Source organism: Bos javanicus, chromosome 9 (assembly GCF_032452875.1).
Source record: "Bos javanicus breed banteng chromosome 9, ARS-OSU_banteng_1.0, whole genome shotgun sequence".
Classification (NCBI taxonomy): domain Eukaryota; kingdom Metazoa; phylum Chordata; class Mammalia; order Artiodactyla; family Bovidae; genus Bos; species Bos javanicus.
In genome coordinates this window covers 82,080,243-82,100,662 of record NC_083876.1, presented here as the reverse complement: position 1 = coordinate 82,100,662, position 20,420 = coordinate 82,080,243, and the positions used below count along the sequence as shown (strand labels likewise).

General features: G+C 40.1%; 1 protein-coding gene across 13 annotated transcripts in view; it reads right to left on the bottom strand.

Annotated features, from left to right (window-relative positions):
• UTRN (utrophin) overlaps positions 1 to 20,420 on the bottom strand; it is a 555,367-nt gene that overhangs the window by 71,718 nt on the left and 463,229 nt on the right. For all 13 annotated transcript variants that reach the window (XM_061428217.1, XM_061428218.1, XM_061428216.1 and 10 more), the window contains 2 exons: positions 6,186 to 6,247; positions 4,604 to 4,678 (listed from right to left, as the gene is read on the bottom strand). In XM_061428217.1, the coding sequence (XP_061284201.1) occupies positions 4,604 to 4,678; positions 6,186 to 6,247 (137 nt within the window). The remainder of the gene's footprint in view (positions 1 to 4,603; positions 4,679 to 6,185; positions 6,248 to 20,420) is intronic.

Here is a 20,420-nt window from a genome sequence, read left to right as displayed (position 1 = left end):
CATCCCTTCATAGCACCCTTCCTGGCTCCTCTTCCCCAGACATCTCAGAAGTGTCAGTGGTGCTCCAGGTCTCATGTCTGCCCTTTCCCTCCATAAGTTTGATGCTCTCGTTCACTTTCATTACTGCAGTTATTACTTCTCTCTGGAAGACTCTAGATGCTCTTTCTCATCTCCTGCTTGAATATCCAATCCACATTCCTGCTGCTTTGTTCCCAGTCGGAGCTATACTATCTTCTTCCAGGAATCTCCACCTTAATACGTGCAAATAAAGGTCTTGCCTTTTCATGACACAGAAATCCAGAGATGGTTCGATAGATCACTGACTTAATAGACATGAATTTGAGCAAACTCTGGGAGACAGTGGAGGACAGAGGAGTCTGCCATGCTACAGTCCATGGAGTTGCAAAGAGTTAGACATGACACGAATTAGTGACTGAACAACAAGGCTGTTACTACCGTCCATAGATCATCAGTCTGTAACTCCCAAGATACCCTAACACTTTCTTTTCACTCTCTGCAATCTATCAAGTACCAAATCTCCCAGTCCTTAGTTCTCCCTCCTCCTCACAAATCTGTGTTCTCATCTCCCCTCCAACGCTCAGCTTTCATCATCTTTCACCTGAGCTCTTACTTTTCCTCTGTTCCCTTGGTATTTTGATCTTAGATATCGCCTAACACAGAGGATGAGAGGGCTGGATGGCATCATCGATTCGATGGACATGAGTTTGAGTGAACTCCGGGAGTTGGTGATGGACAGGGAGGCCTGGCGTGCTGCGATTCATGGGGTCGCAAAGAGTCGGACACGACTGAGCAACTGAACTGAACTGAACTGAACACATACATCCATGAGTGGCTCTATCTCCTAACTTACGCAAAATAGAAAGCATTCTATAGTACCTCAATCTATAAAGAAAATATCCAAACATCAAATATAACACTGTGAGAGCTTGAAGAACAAACAAGTGTCACATTAGGAAAGAACTGAATCTATGAGATGCAAAATCAGGAGTGACCTAATTTGGAGCCGAGTAGCCAAGAAAGTCTGGTTAGAGATGCGTGACAGTTAAACTAGGACCTAAAAAGAAAGAATGAGCTCTTCAGGCAGGAGGAGCAGAAAACAAAGCTTGCCCTTTCAGCATCCACTAGAACTGCAAGAGTCTACCGTGGGCCATGATGAATGAGGAGGATGGAGAGACTGGCCAAGGTAAAAGCCGTTCCATGCGGAGGGCAGCAAGACCTGTTGTAAGCAGGGGGGTTGTGTCTGAATTTACATTCCTTGAGTGTGGGAACCAAGTCTCTATTGTTTTATCCCCTGCCCAATCTTGGAGCCCAATAAATGAAAGAACAATGGTAGCAACAACAATATGCCCTCTTTGTGAGGACACTATGCTGGCAGAGATTTACACAGAATGAGAGACAACTGTTGACTCAAAGCAGGTGTTGATGCAGACGGCGCAATCCTCCTCACATTATCTGCCACACAAAGGCACGCGACCGGTGCTTGATGGGAGAGAAAGTCGTTACAGGCCATCATAAAGTTCTGGAAAAGCTGGAGGCAGGTGGGATTAGCTTGTAAATGTTTCCAAAAGAAGTAAAATTTTAACAGCATTGGAAGGGAATAAAGGGTTGCAGACGATTGCAGAGGAAGGGTCAAGGCATTTCAAGTAAACACAAAAGATGGGAGAGGAAGGAGGAGATTAATCATAAACAGGTGCGCTGGATCAGGGGCGCCAAGGCCCCACTAGGAGCTTAATGGGGCAGAGACAGCTGAGAAAGTGGAGCCCAGGTGGCCCTGAGGACATCGCCTGGAACGTTCACAATCAAACACAACCCAGCCCATTTCTAAGTGAGTGTCACTAAAGGTCGTTTAGTTTAGAGGTGGGAGGTATGTCTCTTCTGCTCCTCTCCAGTTTGAAGGGATGAGTTGAAGGAGAGAGTTTGTTCCTTAAGACTCAGAGAACCCACAGAATTAAACAAGTAAATGTGTTTAATCTGTTTATCTGCCCACAAGTATTACTGAGAACTGTACCTGTGTTCACAGTGATACAAAGCCATCTCCTGTCAATGGAGAGGGTTCCCTGATAGCTCAGTTGGTAAAGAATCCGCCTGCAATGCAGGAGACCCTGGTTCAGTTCCTGGGTTGGGAAGATCACCTGGAGAAGGGAAAGGCTGCCCACTCCAGTATTCTTGGGCTTCCCATATGGCTCAGCTGGTAAAGAATCCACCTGCAATGTGGGAGACCTAGGTTCAATCCCTGGGTTGGAAAGATCCCCTGGAGAAGGGAAAGGCTGCCCACTCCAGTATTCTTGGGCTTCCCATATGGCTCAGCTGGTAAAGAATCCACTTGCAATGTTGTGGCTGAGTCATCTGTCCTCATTCTACAGCTCATCCGGCCTGAGAAGTCCTTCCAGGTCTGTCAGCTGGACACCAGACATGCAGCTGAGCCTCTTTCAAAACTGTTGGCACCCTGGCCCGACTGAGCTCCCTAAAATTCCTTCTGTGTGCTCCCAATTCACTTCCTATTCCCTTCCGGCTGAACATACAGATCACCAGCCAGAGTGCGCAGGCTTTCTATTTGGGAACTGGTCATTCTGCCATCCTTGCTGTGACTGCTACAATCTGCCAATCATCTTTGGCGCTCTGAGGATGATGGGCTTCCAGACCATGTCAGCCTCTTGCCTATCGCGTCACTTGGAGGTTTTTTCAGCCCTTCAGATAGCTCTTCCACATGTAGCTTCCACCACATTAGTCGCTCAGTTGGGTCCAACTCTTTGTGACCCATGGACTGTAGCTCGCCAGACTCCTCTGTTCATGGGATTTTCTAGGCAAGAATACTGGACTGCATTGCCATTCTCTTCTCCAGGAGATCTTCCCAACCCAGGGACTGAAACTACATCTCTTGCATATCCTGCATTGGCAGGTGCGTTCTTTACCAGCTGAGCCACCAGGGAAGCCCAAACATAGCTTAAATGTTTCTTATTCTAAAGCTTTGCCTTGCTATATTTTCTTGGAATGGTTCTACACATCTCTTTACTCAACTCTCCTCACATAACCAGCTTAAACTGTACTTTTCATTTCTACTGACCTAGCAGATTTTTAACTGTAATATATCATTTCTAAGGGTAACCTGCAAAGCTTCACTGAATGGCCTAGACATACAACAACTGTTAACAAAAGGTAGCAACAAGAATATTTGGCATTATTCAAGTTATGCTGTTATAAACATAAAGGCACATGTCACTTTGCATATTAACTACCTGATAAGGCCTAAAAGTTCTTTGAGTAGACTCAATCATTAAAGCTATAGAATAGAAGCTACAGATAGAATGCAGAGAGCATGAATCTATATTCTGTTGCAAAGCATTCATATTGATACTTAAATTTGGGTTATGGGAAAAGGAATAAGCCTTTAGTAAAACTACCATGTGTGTGTGTTAGTCACTCAGTCATGGCTGACTTTTTGCGACCCCATGGATTGCAGCCCACCAGGCTTCTCTGTCCATGAGATTTTCCAGACAAGGATACTGGAGTGGGTTGCCATTTCCTTCTCCAGGGGATCTTCCCAACTCAGGGATTGAACCCAGGACTCCTGCACTGCAGGCAGATTCTTTACCAACTGAGCTATAAGGGAAACCCCAAATTATCATAGATTACCATTATGAACATAGTCTCTACAGGTTAAAGTTCATATTGATAATATTAAATGTTTCAAGACACTGTGTTACATGAACACAGAGCTTTAAATGAACACAAAATTGTGGTGCTGGAGAAGACTCTTGAGAGCCCCTTGGACAGAAGGAGATCAAACCAGTCAATCCTAAAGGAAATCAACCCTGAATATTCATGGGAAGGACTAAAGCTGAAGCTCCAATACTTTGGCCACCTGATGTGAAGAGCTGACTCACTGGAAAAGACCCTGATGCTGGTAAAGACTGAAGGCAAAAGAAGTGGGTGGCAGGGATGAGATCATTAGATAGCATCACTGATGCTAGATAGCATGCTATCTAACGATCTCATCCCTGACTCAATGAACAAACTCTTGGAGATGGTGAAGGACAGGGAAGCCTGGCGTGCTGCAGTCCTGGGGTTACAAAGAGTCAGGCAGGACTTAGTGACTGAAGAACAACAATGGTCAATTCAAATTTGGATCAGGAATATAATTTTTCAGTATTTCTTTATTATATGATTGCTCTGAATTAAACTGTTTCAAATCCTATGCTCCAAATGAATCCTACAGATGAATACAAAGTACTAAAAAGGCAATGATCTACTACTTAAATTCCTTGATTTAATCCTTTTAAATTGGGTGGCAGCATAATTTTTGAAAAAGCTTTTTATGTGACTCCTGTATTTTGGTTAATTTTGTTCTCCAACTGAGAATGGCATATGTTCATTTGTTTTACTACTTCATGCTTGCTGATGGGGCGAATAATAGAGCATTCACAGAAACACAGCCAACTCCTTGAGTGAGGTACACTGAAAATCAGATTAACTCAACAAACACATCACCCTCTTCATTTATCTTTGTCTTAAAAAAAAACAAAAAAAAACAAGAAAGGCAATCCAAACAGCAGAGTGATTCACTCTGGCAGAATAAACTCACAACATAGTGCTTTTTGGAGTCTTCGGATTTTGATGGCTGTACGGTAGGCAGAGAAACGTACGTTATTCAGGTCAGCTGAAATGGAAAATGGAACATTCAAAAAGCGTGCTTAGGATTGTCTAACTTACATTGAATGGCAAGAATATATCTGTTCCCTTCAATGATGGAAAATTACTATGTCTTTTCACATGAAAAGGTCTTTTCCTAAAATCCACAGCGTTTATAAGAAAATAATTAAATGCTCATCACACCATAGGCTGCCTTCTCTACTGCTAAGAGGGATTCTCTTCCAGGGCATTTCCCCACAAGGACAATCAGTTTTCTGCCACCTAGGCTGTCCATCTCACTACTCGCAAAGCTAGTCTTATTTCTATACTCCTTCTGTCCTGCTCTATTTGCTTCTTCCACCCTTTAATCCATCTGGTTAAAATTATACAATAATCAATATTCAAACCTTTAGAAATAATAGATTAACTCCAGTTAATAATACCATATTGCCTATTCAAAAGTTGCCAAATGAACAGATCTTATAAATTCTCATCACAAGAAAAAGAATTATGTAACTATGTTTGATGATGGATGTTAGCTAGACCTACATGGTGATCATTTCACAATATATAAAAATATCAAATCATTATGTTGTACACCTGAAACTAATGTAATGTTATCTATTATCTTAATTAAAAAAACCTGAAAGATTTAGCATCAAATTGAGAAAAAAAGACACTGGAACTTCTATCTTTGTCTTCTAAAGATAGAGTATCCATAAGAGAGATTAGAAGAGTTAGTCTCTAATTCTTAACACTGGCGTGCTCATTTTACAAACTAAAACAATCCAGTGGTTTGTCTTTTGTTCGTTCAACCTTTGTAACTGTCCTCACTCATCCAAGAGAAAGCTCACACAGAAGCCTGGTATATAAAGAGATAAAAGGAGTGCCCCCTCCTTGCTGAAATGGCAGTGCGAATGAGCGCCTTGGGGTGCCACTCGCCTTTTCCAGTGGCACTTTAGATCCCCTCTAAGAAAATTCTTTCAAAGCCATTGGAATGACCTACGAGAAGCAGTAATAATAATCAGCTCACAGCCATATTCTACTGGAAATCTACAATGTTAGGATTCTCATCTCACGTGTTCTTATGCATTTTTATTAAAGTGAATTTAGCTTTTAATGATCACTTAGACAAAATGAAATTAGACAAGCTAATTTAATAATATTTAATAAATAAACAGTGAGCAAAAAGTAAATATGAAGCAGTGGATTACAGGCTGCTGTACTCTATTGTTTTTGTTTTCACACAAAGCTGAAGCTTAAGATGATACAATATGAGGGAGGTGAAACCAATTATACTTCTTTTAAAATCAGCCTTCTTGAGTTCATGCTATTGTGAGCCATACGTTCTCTTAAGAAAAGTAAAATCTGTTTACTGCTTTGCCCTTAGAAATTCAACTGCTTTTACATGCCTGTGACTTGGTCCTGTAAACATAATATGCCATGTAAGGAAAACTGGTGACTAGAATCCATTTAAGAATACAATTCTCAGTTGTTGAAGACAATTAATTACTATTAACTAAAATAACACTCACCAAGGGATTGAAAGAGTTCGGTCATTTTAGGATGATCCCAACAGGTTGTCTGTGTTTGATGACTAGGAAAAAAAAAATAATACATCTAAATAAAAGACTGTATAAAATAGTAATTGCCACACAGAAAATACGCAAAGTGAATTCTTATTCAAATTTTTAAGAATACATACAAAATTATCCCCTTGATGGATCACTTAGGCTTATTAATGTTTTGGCCAAAAAGCTTGTTTGGGTTTTTCCAGTTATTATGTGGCCCAGTTATTATTGTTCTGGCCAAAAAGCTCATCTGGGTTTTTCTGTAACATCTTATGGAAACCCGAATGAACACTTTGGCCAACCTAATACTTATATGAAACAACATTAGATTTTTGTTTGAGCAATTATATCATGACAATATAGATGAATAAATATGCTTTATCTGTTTCAGAAAGAATTACAGCTAAAGATTAAAACCTAGGTATAAAATGTGACTGTCACGGACCCTGGAGCCTCAGGCTTGAGGCGGCCAGACAGGTGTAGGCTCCAAAATAACTACCTGTGTCCGGCTGATGTAGATTCTCATTCAGAATAAATTCTCTGAGAGCAGAAGTGCTCTGAAGAGTCGTTTAACTTTAGGAGTGCTAATCAAATTTCCAAAGAGGGAAATGAGGAGAACTGTGAATAACACCTCCATCACACAATCCATTGAGTCTTCCTCCTCTTTAGCCTCAAGTCTTTCCTTCTTCACTGTAAATGTGCCCTCTTCTCCTGTGGGGATTCACTCAGACCTCACACCCTTAGAGTACAAAGATTAGCACAAAGATTATCTTAAGTTGAAGACATCTGAGAATCAACAAATGGAGCAAGAAGCTTTGTCAGAGCTTCCTTTATCTGGCTTAAAGTAGTATCTTCTGGGAAACAAGGCTCTCCAAGAGTTTCAGGACTATGAAAATAACAGAAAAAAACACTCACACCTGCACAAACAAATATTATCACAAACGTTCTTATCTCATGTTTGTTCTCCTCAAGAAACACGTGTGTTTCCTAAAGAAACCTACTGGGTCTTCTCATAAGAGCCTTTCTCTACCCAGTTCTTTTCCCCTACTGCATTGGGTATATAAGCCCTAAATTCTAACCACTTTTTTGAGTTACTCATCACTGTATGCAGATTGCATTCATAAATAAACTCTTTTCTCCTGCAAATTGGTCCTTTGTCATCTTAATTCATAGGCCCCCAATACCTGAACCTAAGAGAGTGGAGAAAAAGTTGTTTCTCTTCCCTGACATGCTCTTCATGAACATCTAGATTCTTCACTCTCCTTACATATGGATTTCTCTTTTGCCATTTTAATTTCATACTCTTCTTTCAGCCTCCTCCAGTTAGCCAGTATTTTTTATAAGTATTGAACTGTTTTTTTTCATGATCCTTATCCTTTGCTTTAAAAGCAAGTTTTTGTACCTTGTCTTTTTCAGTAACTTCCAAAACTAATTAGAAGTTTGGGGGAATAAGGTGAGGGTAATACAGATCAATGCACAGCTTAAATTAGGTTCCTTCTTTGTGTGTGTATGTGGTGAACAGTTCTTCAGTGGGTCAGTGGCCTTATTTAAAATAGTTTACTGTTCATTATCTAGGTCAGAATAGAGTAATAACATTTAATAGTACTCAAAAGACTTCTTAGATAACACTCAGTTCTTATAAAACTGTTTAGTAGGCTAAATAAAATCGCACAGTACACAAGAGACAGTGATATTAAAATAGTCATACAATCAAATGTCAGGGAAATTATTTTTAAAGCCTAAGTAATATATCAAGAAGTGAGGCATGTCACTGGAAAAAGAACATAATCAGTGTTTTTGTACACAAGTAATAAAACTCCCAAATAACTCATACTTTACTTTGGAAAAAATTTCAAGTTTAGATTTGAAATTGGATATGTAAAATGTCTTAGAAATTTCAAAATCTCAAACAAAATAACATATGTTCAATGTGAAGGTCTGTCTTGGGAAGAGTTAGAAAGTTGTCTGACTCCTTTACCTGGTTCCTGATACCAGTGTGAAGGCAAATATCTCCAAACACCTTGGTACTAAATACCAACCAAATCATTCTACCCTTTGACTATCTAAATTATTCCAAAGACCATGGAAAAGGTACCAAAGTTATGTGCCCTGAGGGTTTTTTTTTTAACTGTTCATAGTGTGGCCTGTGCTGAATTGAAATGCAAAATCTCAGATTTCTAATTTGACTGAATCAGAATCTTCATCTCATCAAAATCTCAAGTGATTAATAAGCACATTCAAGAAGTACTGACCTAAAAGACTCCTAATACAAATGAAAGTAAAACATGAAAAAGATACCTCCAAATTTTGCTAATAAAACAGCTTCCTCCCTATTACCAATAAGAATTTTAAAAGAAAAGGGAAGAAAAAGAATTAAAGAAGGATTTGCTGAAAATAGAGTACAATCCAAAGAAATTCATCACAGGCTCCCAGTTTTTAAGACAGCCTACTAGGATTCACTCGAGCTCTTGTCTCCTCTTTGGAGTAATTTCAATCCCCATGGCAACACTACCGCTTAGAGACGGACACCCCATCGTGAAGGACCAAACCAAGGCTCAAGAATCAAACTAAAACTATAAGTAATGCAGAGCCAAACTTATACCTAAACAACAAACAAACACACACTTTCTCTAGAATCACAAGTGTGGTGCTTTGGCAAACAACCTCTATGGAACCACAAGGGAAAAATACCAGCAAGCAGTCAGACAGAGGACTGAGGAATCAGTGAGAACACCCCCTTGCTAATGGCTCTTTTTAGTTGAAGCCACCACCACGAGGTGAGGGAACACACACATTTGGCAAACAGATGGAGGGCGGGAAACGGCACCTCCCCTTGTGAATTCAATACCAGTTGATTCATTAGGCAGAACTGCCAAAGCTGAAAATAAACACAGCCTCTGGTTACAAAAGTAAAATTGCAGCTTACCAAACAACAGTTTTTTTTTTTTTTTAAGTAGTAGATGCAATTGATTGTTGGGTTTTCTTTCACTCTTTTTTTTTTTTTAAGTGGGGGGAGGGTTTTAAAGCAAAATCCACAATCAATCCAAAGGCTCAAAGTATTTGAACAGCTGCAGATTGCTCAGTTCCTCCTGCCAAAATGCTTCCAGTCCTCCCAGAGGAGGCAACCAAAACAGAATAAAAGTAGCATTTCCCCCCCCCAAAATAACAACAGTTTAGGTTCTGGCCAATCTCAAATATGAAAAAGGAGTAGAACTTAATATTGTACAACTTGACAAACTGTAAAATAAAATTCAAATTTTGTTACTAAAAATCCTCATTTTAAGAGGGAACCAACACAGGAGTCTAAGAATAAATGAAAAATCAAAAAATCCACCAAAGCAGCAATTAGGAGTTAAGTCCAGATCATGTGATGCAAACAACAGCAAGAATATATGACATATAACTAAGCAGGTGCCTAGCCTGCTCGCATCAGGGAAAACTGTGAAGGCCTTTGATGTGGGCCAGAAATTAGTGAGTGATACACCTGTGTAGCTGTGATTATCTTTAAGCTATTTTAAACTCCACAAAATGAAGAAAACCGATAGTAATGCAAATGATATTTTTGTCCACAGAAATGCAAATTGTGTCCACTCGAATGCAACTGATTATTGTCCTGATGGATACTGACCAGTCTGTCAGCTTTGCATCCATTGTTAATTCATTTCAGCATGCCTTACTTAACTATAAAGACTAATATTTAGTATTCTCCTTGGAACCTGCTAGAACTTCTTATCCATTCTCTTATTATTTACTGAATGCTCTTTTTATATTTGTACAAGTCAAGGTTTTCCATAGTTTAAATTTTATTTTATATATTTAAATTTTAAAATTAAAAAATTTTTAATTGAGATACAATTTGTGGTGTCTCAAGGATGAAAGAGCAGATAAAACCAAGGAGGTTCTTGGAATGCAGGAATGGAAAAACCAGACCCTTATGGCCCTCCCTCCCACCATGTTGTAACTATTAATGGATTTCAGGTCTTCCTGAGCAGTATAAACTGTCTCCCCTCCTGCCCCATAAGGAGAAAGTATTTGTCTTACTCTTCCCCGACCCAGTATACATGCCTCATCCAATCAGCAAATGATCTACAGGACCCCTGTCCCACTCCTTGTACCCTGGGTATAAAAGTGGACTAAGGACCCCCACTCAATGTCGGTTCTCGCTGGCCCACTATTCTAACAGCATCTCCCATTCTAATAAGCTTTATTTCCCTCTCCTTCTGTCTCATGCCTGGAAAGTCTCTTCCAACCCGCACCTGGACCATGACACAAGTAACATACAACACTGTATAAGTTTAAGGTGTACAGCGTGTCGGTTTGATGTATTTGTATACTGCAATATGATTACCGCTATACCATTATCTAACACCATCATCACATCACACAATCATCATTTCCTCTTTTTGTGGTAAGAACATTTAAAGTCTAGTCTCAGCAACTTTCAAATTTATCCTACAGTGAAAGTGAAGTCGCTCAGTCATGTCATGTCTGACCTCATGGACTATAGCCTACCAGGCTCCTCTGTCCATGGAATTTTCCAGGCAAGAGTACTGGAGTGGGTTGCCATTTCCTTCTCCAGGGGATCTTCCCAACCCAGAGATCAAACCTGGGTCTCCCGCACTGCAGGCAGACACTTTACCGAGCCACCTGGGAGGCACTTATCATACAGTATCGGTGTCTATAAATCACTGTATTGTGCATTAGATCTCCATTACCTAATTTTTTAAATTATCCTTCAAAACTTGGGACAGTCCTGTATTATACCTGCTGTCACATATATTAAAGTGTCTCAGTATCCTTAAGTGTTCCAGTTTGGACAACATATGACTCTATATTTTATGGACTTTGATGCAATATTAAACCAGTATGGTTAATAAGTAGCATATGCTTCTAGCTATTATTATTCATAATGTGTTCTCACAAGCCACAGAAAGGTAAATGCAAATAAGACTGTGCACCAATGAAGAGAAGACAAAAACTGTTGGGCCACAACACTTGCCCAGTATATAATATAATGAACCAATAGCAATTTACAAATAACACCAATATGATACTGATTTCTAGGCAAAGACTGCTCTGGGGAAGATATCTGTTGAACCCATTTGTTCTCATTAGAGTGGTCTCATTTTTTTCATTAAAAAATGATAAGATGGGATGCTGGATATTCAAAAACCAACACACACTTTCTTGTTACTTATCTATCTAATTTAATGTTTGAAACTGGATTTTGTGGGGTTTGCTATTTATCATTCCATTCCAATTTTAATTATAAAGGCTTATAAGAGAAAAAGCTTCCCAAGTGGTGCAGTGGTAAAGAATTCCCTGCCAATGTAGGAGACATAGGTTTGATCCCTGGGTTGGGAAGATCCCCTGGAGAAGGAAATGGCACCCCACTCCAGTATTCTTGGCCTGGAAAATTCTACAGACAGAGGAGCCTGGTGGGCTACAGTCCATGGGGTCGCAAAAAGCCAGATATGACTGAGTAACATATATAAGAGAAAAGCATTATAGGTGAGTTAGCTAATTAAAAATATAAAAGTAAAATATAAATGTGTGTGAGAATATAATGCTCTGGCTAAGACAATCACAGAAAGAGAAATATTTCTTCTTCGTGGTACACGTGTACACGTGTGCTCAGTTGTGTCTGACTCCTTGCAATTCCATGGACTGTAGCCTGCCAGGCTCCTTTATCTACGGAATTTCCCAAGCAAGAATACTGGAGTGGGTTGCCATTTCCCACTGCAGGGTATCTTCCCGACACAGAGATCAAACCTGCGTCCCTTGCGTCTCTTGCATTGGCAGGTAGATTCTTCACCATTGTGACACTTGGGAAGCCCAATTGCTATACACAGGAAAACTTAATACACTAGGTGAGGATATGTGACATTAATTACAGTAATGGCCTATTATTTGAATGCACAATTTATACCAAGTACTCTCCTAAACTCTTTCTATATATAAATTCAAAACCAAACAATAATTCTGAGTTCGGTGCCAATATTATCCCCACTTTACAAATAAATGAACCTAGGAAAAACTTAGATAACTTGTTCAAGGTCATAGTTTGTAAATAGTAGAAATGGAATTTGAACCCAGATGGTCTGATTTTAAGCCTGAGTTCTTAATACGGACGTGTACTTGCACGATTGAGGTTTTAAAATATTTCTGATGAAGCTGTCTAAATTTGAGTCTGAGGTCCATCATTATAATCATTACAAACAACCTCATCCCCCTTGCTTCTCTCACTCCTGGCAAAACCGAAGCATGGATCAGCTCAATTACTTGCCTTCTCTGGATCAGAGCAGCTGCACATGAATACAGCTGGAGAAAATCACTCAACAGACTGATTTTACTTTAAATGTTTGACTTCAAACCTCAAATGTCCAAGTGCTGGCAAATGCACTACATTCCCTAATAAAGTGCTTCCCAGAGCCCAAGGCAACAATTACCGCCGCCGTCTCACTCCCCAAACCTAAGTAAATTTCCCCGCCTGTCTTAGTATCATTTAACTCTAGCTCACACTTCATCTAAAAAACTAAAAATCATCAGACTAGATTTCCTTCATCTTCCCACCTCTAAATCAGTAAGTTCCCTGCATCTGCCATGTTATCTGCTTCCCCCTTTTTTTAAAATGAGAAGTGACCCCCTTTCCTATGAAGGGCCAATTCTTCCCAAAGATTTCTAAACAATACTTGTGCTGATAGGTTCAGAATGCAAATGTAGAAGGGTTCAGATCAGATCAGATCAGTTGCTCAGTCGTGTCCAATTCTTTGCGACCCCATGAATCGCAGCACACCAGGCCTCCCTGTCCATCACCAACTCCCAGAGTTTACTCAGACTCACGTCCATTGAGTCGGTGATGCAATCCAGCCATCTCATCCTCTGTCGTCCCCTTCTCCTCCTGCCCCCAGTCCCTCCCAGCATCAGAGTCTTTCCCAATGAGTCAACTCTTCGCATGAGGTGGCCAAAGAACTGGAGTTTCAGCTTTAGCATCATTCCTTCCAAAGAAATCCCAGGGCTGATCTCCTTCAGAATGGACTGGTTGGATCTCCTTGCAGTCCAAGGGACTCTCAAGAGTCTTCTCCAACACCACAATTCAAAAGCATCAATTCTTCGGCACTCAGCCTTCTTCACAGTCCAACTCTCACATCCATACATGACCACAGGAAAAACCATAGCCTTGACTAGATGGACCTTTGTTGGCAAAGTAATATCTCTGCTTTTGAATATGCTATCTAGGTTGGTCATAACTTTCCTTCCAAGGAGTAAGCGTCTTTTAATTTCATGGCTGCAGTCACCATCTGCAGTGATTTTGGAGCCCAGAAAAATAAAGTCTGACACTGTTTCCACTGTTTCCCCATCTATTTCCCAGGAAGTGATGGGACCGGATGCCATGATCTTTGTTTTTCTGAATGTTGAGGTTTAAGCCAACTTTTTCACTCTCCACTTTGACTTTCATCAAGAGGCTTTTTAGTTCCTCTTCACTTTCTGCCATAAGGGTGGTGTCATCTGCATATCTGAGGTTATTGATATTTCTCCCGGCAATCTTGATTCCAGCTTGTGTTTCTTCCAGTCCAGCGTTTCTCATGATGTACTCTGAATAAAAGTTAAATAAGCAGGGTGACAATATACAGCCTTGACGTACTCCTCTTCCTATTTGGAACCAGTCTGTTGTTCCATGTCCAGTTCTAACTGTTGCTTCCTGACCTGCACATAGGTTTCTCAAGAGGCAGGTCAGGTGGTCTGGTATTCCCATCTCTTTCATAATTTCCCACAGTTTATTGTGATCCACACAGTCAAAGGCTTTGGCATAGTCAATAAAGCAGAAACAGATGTTTTTCTGGAACACTCTTGCTTTTTCCATGATCCAGTGGATGTTGGCAATTTGATCTCTGGTTCCTCTGCCTTTTCTAAAACCAGCTTGAACATCTGGAAGTTCACGGTTCACGTATTGCTGAAGCCTGGCTTGGAAAATTTTGAGCATTACTTTACTAGCATGTGCGATGAATGCAATTGTGTGGTAGTTTGAGCACTCTTTGGCATTGCCTTTCTTTGGGATTGAAATGAAAACTGACCTTTTCCAGTCCTGTGGCCACTGCTGAGTTTTCCACATTTGCTGGCATATTGAGTGCAGCACTTTCACAGCATCATCTTTCAGGATTTGGAATAGCTCAACTGGAATTCCATCACCTCCACTAGCTTTGTTCGTAGTGATGCTTTCTAAGGCCCACTTGACTTCACATTCCAGGATGTCTGGCTCTAGGTCAGTGATCACACCATCATGATTATCTGGGTCATGAAGATCTTTTTTGTATAGTTCTTCTGTGTATTATTGCCATCTCTTCTTAATATCTTCTGCTTCTGTTAGGTCCATACCATTTCTGTTGTTTATCGAGCCCATCTTTGCATGAAATGTTCCTTTGGTATCTCTGATTTTCTTGAAGAGATCTCTAGTCTTTCCCATTCTGTTGTTTTCCTCTATTTCTTTGCATTGATCGCTGAAGAAGGCTTTCTCACCTCTTCTTGCTATTCTTTGGAACTCTGCATTAAGATGTTTATATCTTTCCTTTTCTCCTTTGCTTTTCGCTTCTCTTCTTTTCATAGCTATTTGTAAGGCCTCCCCAGACAGCCATTTTGCTTTTTTGCATTTCTTTTCCATGGTAGAAGGGTTGATGCTGCTGCTGCTGCTGCTAAGTCGCTTCAGTCGTGTCCGACTCTGTGCAACCCCATAGACGGCAGCCCACCAGGCTCCCCCGTCCCTGGGATTTTCCAGGCAAGAGTACTGGAGTGGGGTGCCATTGCCTTCTCCGGGTAGAAGGGTTAGCCATCCTTAATCTCAATCTCTCTCTGTCTCTCTCTGTCTCACACACACACACACACTCACTCACACCCTATGTTGAATCTGCATTTCCTGCCACCTAGGACCCATTTTGTCTTCTTTACAAAATTTTCATATGAATAGTTCACATCCTCCAGATTCATTCAGGACTTAAGTCACTTCTATTTGGATTTTAACCTCACTCCACCCAAACTGGTCCTGTCAAAATTATCAAGGCACTCCATGTTGTTAAGTGGAATGCCTGCTTTTCTGTCTTCAGCTCATTAGACCTCTCCTCATAAGCAAAGAGAAATAGGGTAGAGGCTTCAGAATTAAGTTGTCTACTGTAGTAGACGCTGAGAGATGCTATGTAAAAAACAGGATATCCAAAATGAAGTTGATGTAGGCAAAATGTATGCTATCTGAACACCTTCTTTACATATACAAGTTATATATAGGGATCAAGTAGAGCTCCCAAGTAATCAAATTGGCATTCAAGTAATGAAAGCATACAGACTAAAACACATTTTGGCAACCTCATGTGATATCATTTATCCGAGTAATATCTTTTTAAAGATCTAAGAGGTGACATTTTGGAATTTATAATCCCCTCAATCTTGATTTCATCATCCTTGAATATATGAAGAATATGGCATACACCTGTCATAATGTTGATTCATGCTTTGTGTGCATGCTTGTGTGTTTGTGTGTGCTTGTGTGTGTGACTAGGGTTGAGCGGACTCGGGAGGGGACAGGGCAGTAGATGAGGATGCTGTGTGAGGGTAAACATATTTGTTTCTTTGGTTATATCTAACTTCTTGAATCTTCACCAATACTTTCTACCATTCTCAAATCTTTTAAAGGCATAAAATCCAGGATTATACTTTTGGAAACATAAGAATAAATCTAAGGGAAAACTTGAAGTGTGAATGTCAACATTTCAAGAAAAAAAAAACACAACAAAAACCTTTCTGTTCAAAATCCAAATAAGATATATGATCCCATAGATATCATACAACCATAAAAAATGCCATTCGTTTTTCATGATAATGAAGACATAGTTGTAAACAATGGATAATCTCTTGGATTCAATTATAAAATGCTATTAAAAAGAAACAACAAACCCAAAATGAAGTCACTTGGGCTAAACCCCACCAAGACTTAATACCTAACCCAACTGCAGTTTCACCCTCTCCCAGGAGTGGAATAAACCATTAGTCTGAAAGTTCCTGGTCAGCACTCGTGAGGGAATCTATATAAGAAGACTCTTACATTCCCTTCCCCATAAAATAAGATGACCTGGCCTGAAACAATCCTTTCTTTTCTTTGGCTAATAACTTCCTTGTTATCAGCTCCTTCCTTTCCCTCCAGTTTCTAAAAAAGCCTTCCATTTTGTACAGTTCCTTGAAGCTGCTTTCTATTTACTAAATGGGATGCTGTCCACTTCATAAATTGTTGAATAAAGCCAATTAGAAGTGTAAATTTACCTAGCTGAATTTTGTTTTTTAAAAATGCACTTAAAAGTTCTCTCACACGTAGGAGTAGGCTCAAAGACACAAGTACGTAAAGAGCTACCCCAAAATACATGTGTCAACACCCAATGTGTGGATGATGGAACAATAAGACAAGGTTTGTTTGTGCGTGTTTAAATAAAGTAGTAGAATTTATGACTAAAGTGGATGTGCCTGGGTGTGAGGGGAGATACAGGAGAGACAGGTGACAACTGTCTTAAGGCAGTGGAAGACTGACTGCAAGAATAAAACATTTGACAAATGCAAGAGAACCTCCACTCTGGTAATATCTCTACTTCAGCCCAGAACTCAAAGGAAGCCCTGAGCTCACCCAACTCTACCCTCCTGTCTCTTTAAGCCCTCAAACTAGGGAGAATCAGACCACCAACCAACACACCACCAACAGCACTGACCCTGCTGTGTACGCCCTTGCCTGAGGGTGTTAACCTCAGGTTTACGTTCCTACCAGAGTTCAATTTATTGTTGTATCCTTTAAGTTTTGTTTTTCAAAGCTGAACTTATATCATTTAGTTTTTTAAACAGAACTATTTTTTCTCTTTCACATTTATTTTTATTTTTTTAAAGTTTTTTTTTTAATGTGGACCATTTTTAAAGTTTTTATTGAATTTGTTACAATATGGCTTCTGTTTTATGTTTTGGTTTCTTTAGCCCCGAGGCATATGGCATCTTAGCTCCCAGGGACCCACACCCCCTGCATTGGGAGGCAAAGTCTTAACCACTGGACCACGAAGATAGTCCCATTTCACATATATCTTAAATGAGAAATTAATTCTAATTTTTACTATAGGGTTGTATTAAATTTTTTTTACTGTATCACTTCAGGTTATAATCAGTACAGAAAAAGATATTCTATTTATTTCACTATTTATGTGATCATTATTACTTCTGTACCTTTGCTAATTGTAGTGACTATTTTAAAAATTGAATCATTACAAATTCAAGTTCAGATATCATTTTTTTTTCCTTAATGATCCCTCAGTGATCCTTCCTATGCTATATGGTAAAATTTATTAATTGCTTCCCTGACCCTAAAAATCAAATTGTACAGTATGACTGATGGTGCTGTTATAAATCAATGAAGCTGAGTAATCCAGAAGATTCCAAGCCAAAATTCCACTTCATGGTTATAATATCTCTGGCACCAGCAACATATGGATGAATGGCAGGAAAGATATCTTCTCAAGTCCTGAGCTAGTCGATATATTTCTAAGACAACGTCAGCTCCACCTAAATTATCTCAACAAACCATTTACACTGGTAAGTACTCTAGAAGTTGCCCGTTTGGGGCTGCTGCAGAGCAGGCAGTCTGCTGCTTGGTTTCCAAGTGAGCTAAGGTACGCTCCTTTGTCTGAAGCTGCCCCCAAGCCCAGGAGGTTAAGTGATCCCAAGGTACTTAATTTTCTCATAAAGCAAATTCATTCTTACCTCCTCATCAGCAGATTCAGCCCAGTGAGTTTTAAATATTTTATTTTCAATAAAAATAAAGTCACAGATCATTTCTCAGAAAAGCAGACTCTCTAGGACATTCTCTTATATTTCTGTTTCATTTATTTCTTTATCATTAAAACCAAAAACACAAACCCCATTTCTGGAAAAAAAGACTTCTCCACTTAAAATTCGGGGATCAAAAAGACACCCTTTCCCATCCTGATGAAGGTGGAGAGAGATGAGGGCTGCTTTGGGAAGCCTTTCAGAGAGAACTGTATCTTTCATTGTTAGAAATATCTTTGTTGTGGATTTATTTTGCTTTGGGATGAGTTTCCTTAACCTTTAAAGATAAAATGTTTTATGTTAATTTCTTTTTTGATGTTGTTATACCTTTGTTAGCTGTGATTTCCTAGTGAGGCTGGATATTTGAATTTCCCATGCTGCCATTCCTCTCTGCTCTTATTAAGGGGAGAAATATTTCACCTACATCATCTAAGCAGGGTTCACAATTCCTCTAAAGAAATAAGCATTAATTCTCTCCTTTAGACTGTACATACATAATGAGACAAGTATATACAGTTTATGCAAATAAATTGCATGACTGCTATAAAGAACAACTACTTGCTCTCCAAGATTTCATTTACAAATATAAACTTCATCTTTTTTTCTAGGAATTGATGAATTAGGGCAGCAGAGGGTACCCTTGGGAGGCAAGAGAGGGGTCCAAAACAGTATTGCAGGATTACCCATAATGAACACAAGGATGGAAAAGGAAAATATAAAAGAGACTAAATGTAATAAATGTAGGGAAATCTTGATTTAGACCTATTCATAAGGAGGCTTTAGAAAAGGCAGAGACTGCAAGGTAGTGGTATTTGTAGCTGAAGATTCATTTATTCTGGTGAATACATTGTAAGATTGAGGAATGTCAGCTGTAGGGAAGGTGACAGGTATTATCTATATAATCAGAGATGACTAAAGTCTTCATGTTAAAGCTGGGTGTGTGTGACTGCATTAGAAAGAATTAAACTTTGTACTTCAGATTCTAATGGGGAAAATAAAGCTATAGAACTGAGCTCTGAGCTTGAAGCTGTCATAAAGAGCAGAATCATCATCTGTATTAAGGCTTACTGAAAAGTCACACATGTGGGGTTTAGAGAAGCCACTGTGGAGAGAGAGAGGAAAGCTCTATTTCCTAACTACCCCTCGTGAAATTCTATGAACCAGGATGGCTTACTTAACAAGCTGAATAAGGTAGAGCAGCAGCTATGCTAAAAGCCCCAAGGGACCTATAAGCCAGCTTTGCTGGCCATGCTCCTCACAGATGGAAATCTCCCCAGTGTCAGAAACCTCCAGACCCTGTGCATGAGAAAAAGTAGAGGAGGGCCAGACAGTCTTCTCCCCACCACCTCCGAACTGTCACCATCCCACTGGCAGGACTGTGGCAAACGACATTCACTACCTACAGAAGAGCACCTTAGTCCATTGTCAGACCACAGTGTGAACTTTTCTTAATCATATATTGTTGCTGAGTCATGTTTAACACTTTTGCGACCCCATGGACTGTAGCCCTCCAAGCTCCTCTGTCTGTGGGATTTCCCAGGCAAGAATACTGGAGTGGGTTGCCATTTCCTTCTCCAAGAGATCTTCATGACCCAGGGATTGAGCTTAGGTGATGCCAGCTCAATCGACAGGCGGATTCCTTACCACTGAGCCCCTAGGGAAGCCCTGATCATACATCAAGCCTACAGAAAATAGCTTATGGAGAATCCTACGGAAAAGGCAAAGTGCAACATGGAAGAAAGCAAGGCCTTGTCCTAAGACAGCCCTGAATTTCACTGTTGACACATGGCAGGGGCACAATAGATGGTAACCAGTCTACAGTATGAAAGAAAGGATGTTTGCTCCTAATTTCTCCACTTGACTGCATTCCCTAAATATAACCTTTCATCCCATCCCCATTTTCCATGAACTAAAAATTTCTGTTCTCTACCTCTTCTAACACAGAGAATAAGAGGCAGTAAATGCATACCTGCCAAGGTTTCAGGCCCTGGAGTTTGAATGCCAGCTCCGACATGTACCAGTTATGTGATCTCAAGCAAGTTATGTGTGTACTTATGACTTAGAAAGTGAAAAGTGAACGTGAAGTCGCTCAGTCGTGTCCGACTCTTTGAGACCCCACAGACTGTAGCCTACCAGGCTTCTCAGCCTTGTCTATAAATGGGGTAATGATAGTACCTATGGGCTTCCCATAGCTCAGTCGGTAAAGAATCTGCCTGCAATGTGGGAGACCTGGGTTCGATTCCTGGGTCGGGAAGATCCCCTGGAGATGGAAATGGCAATCCACTCCAGGATTCTTGCCTGGAAAGCCCCATGGACAGAGAAGCCTGACGGGCTACAGTCCATGGGGTCACAAGTGTC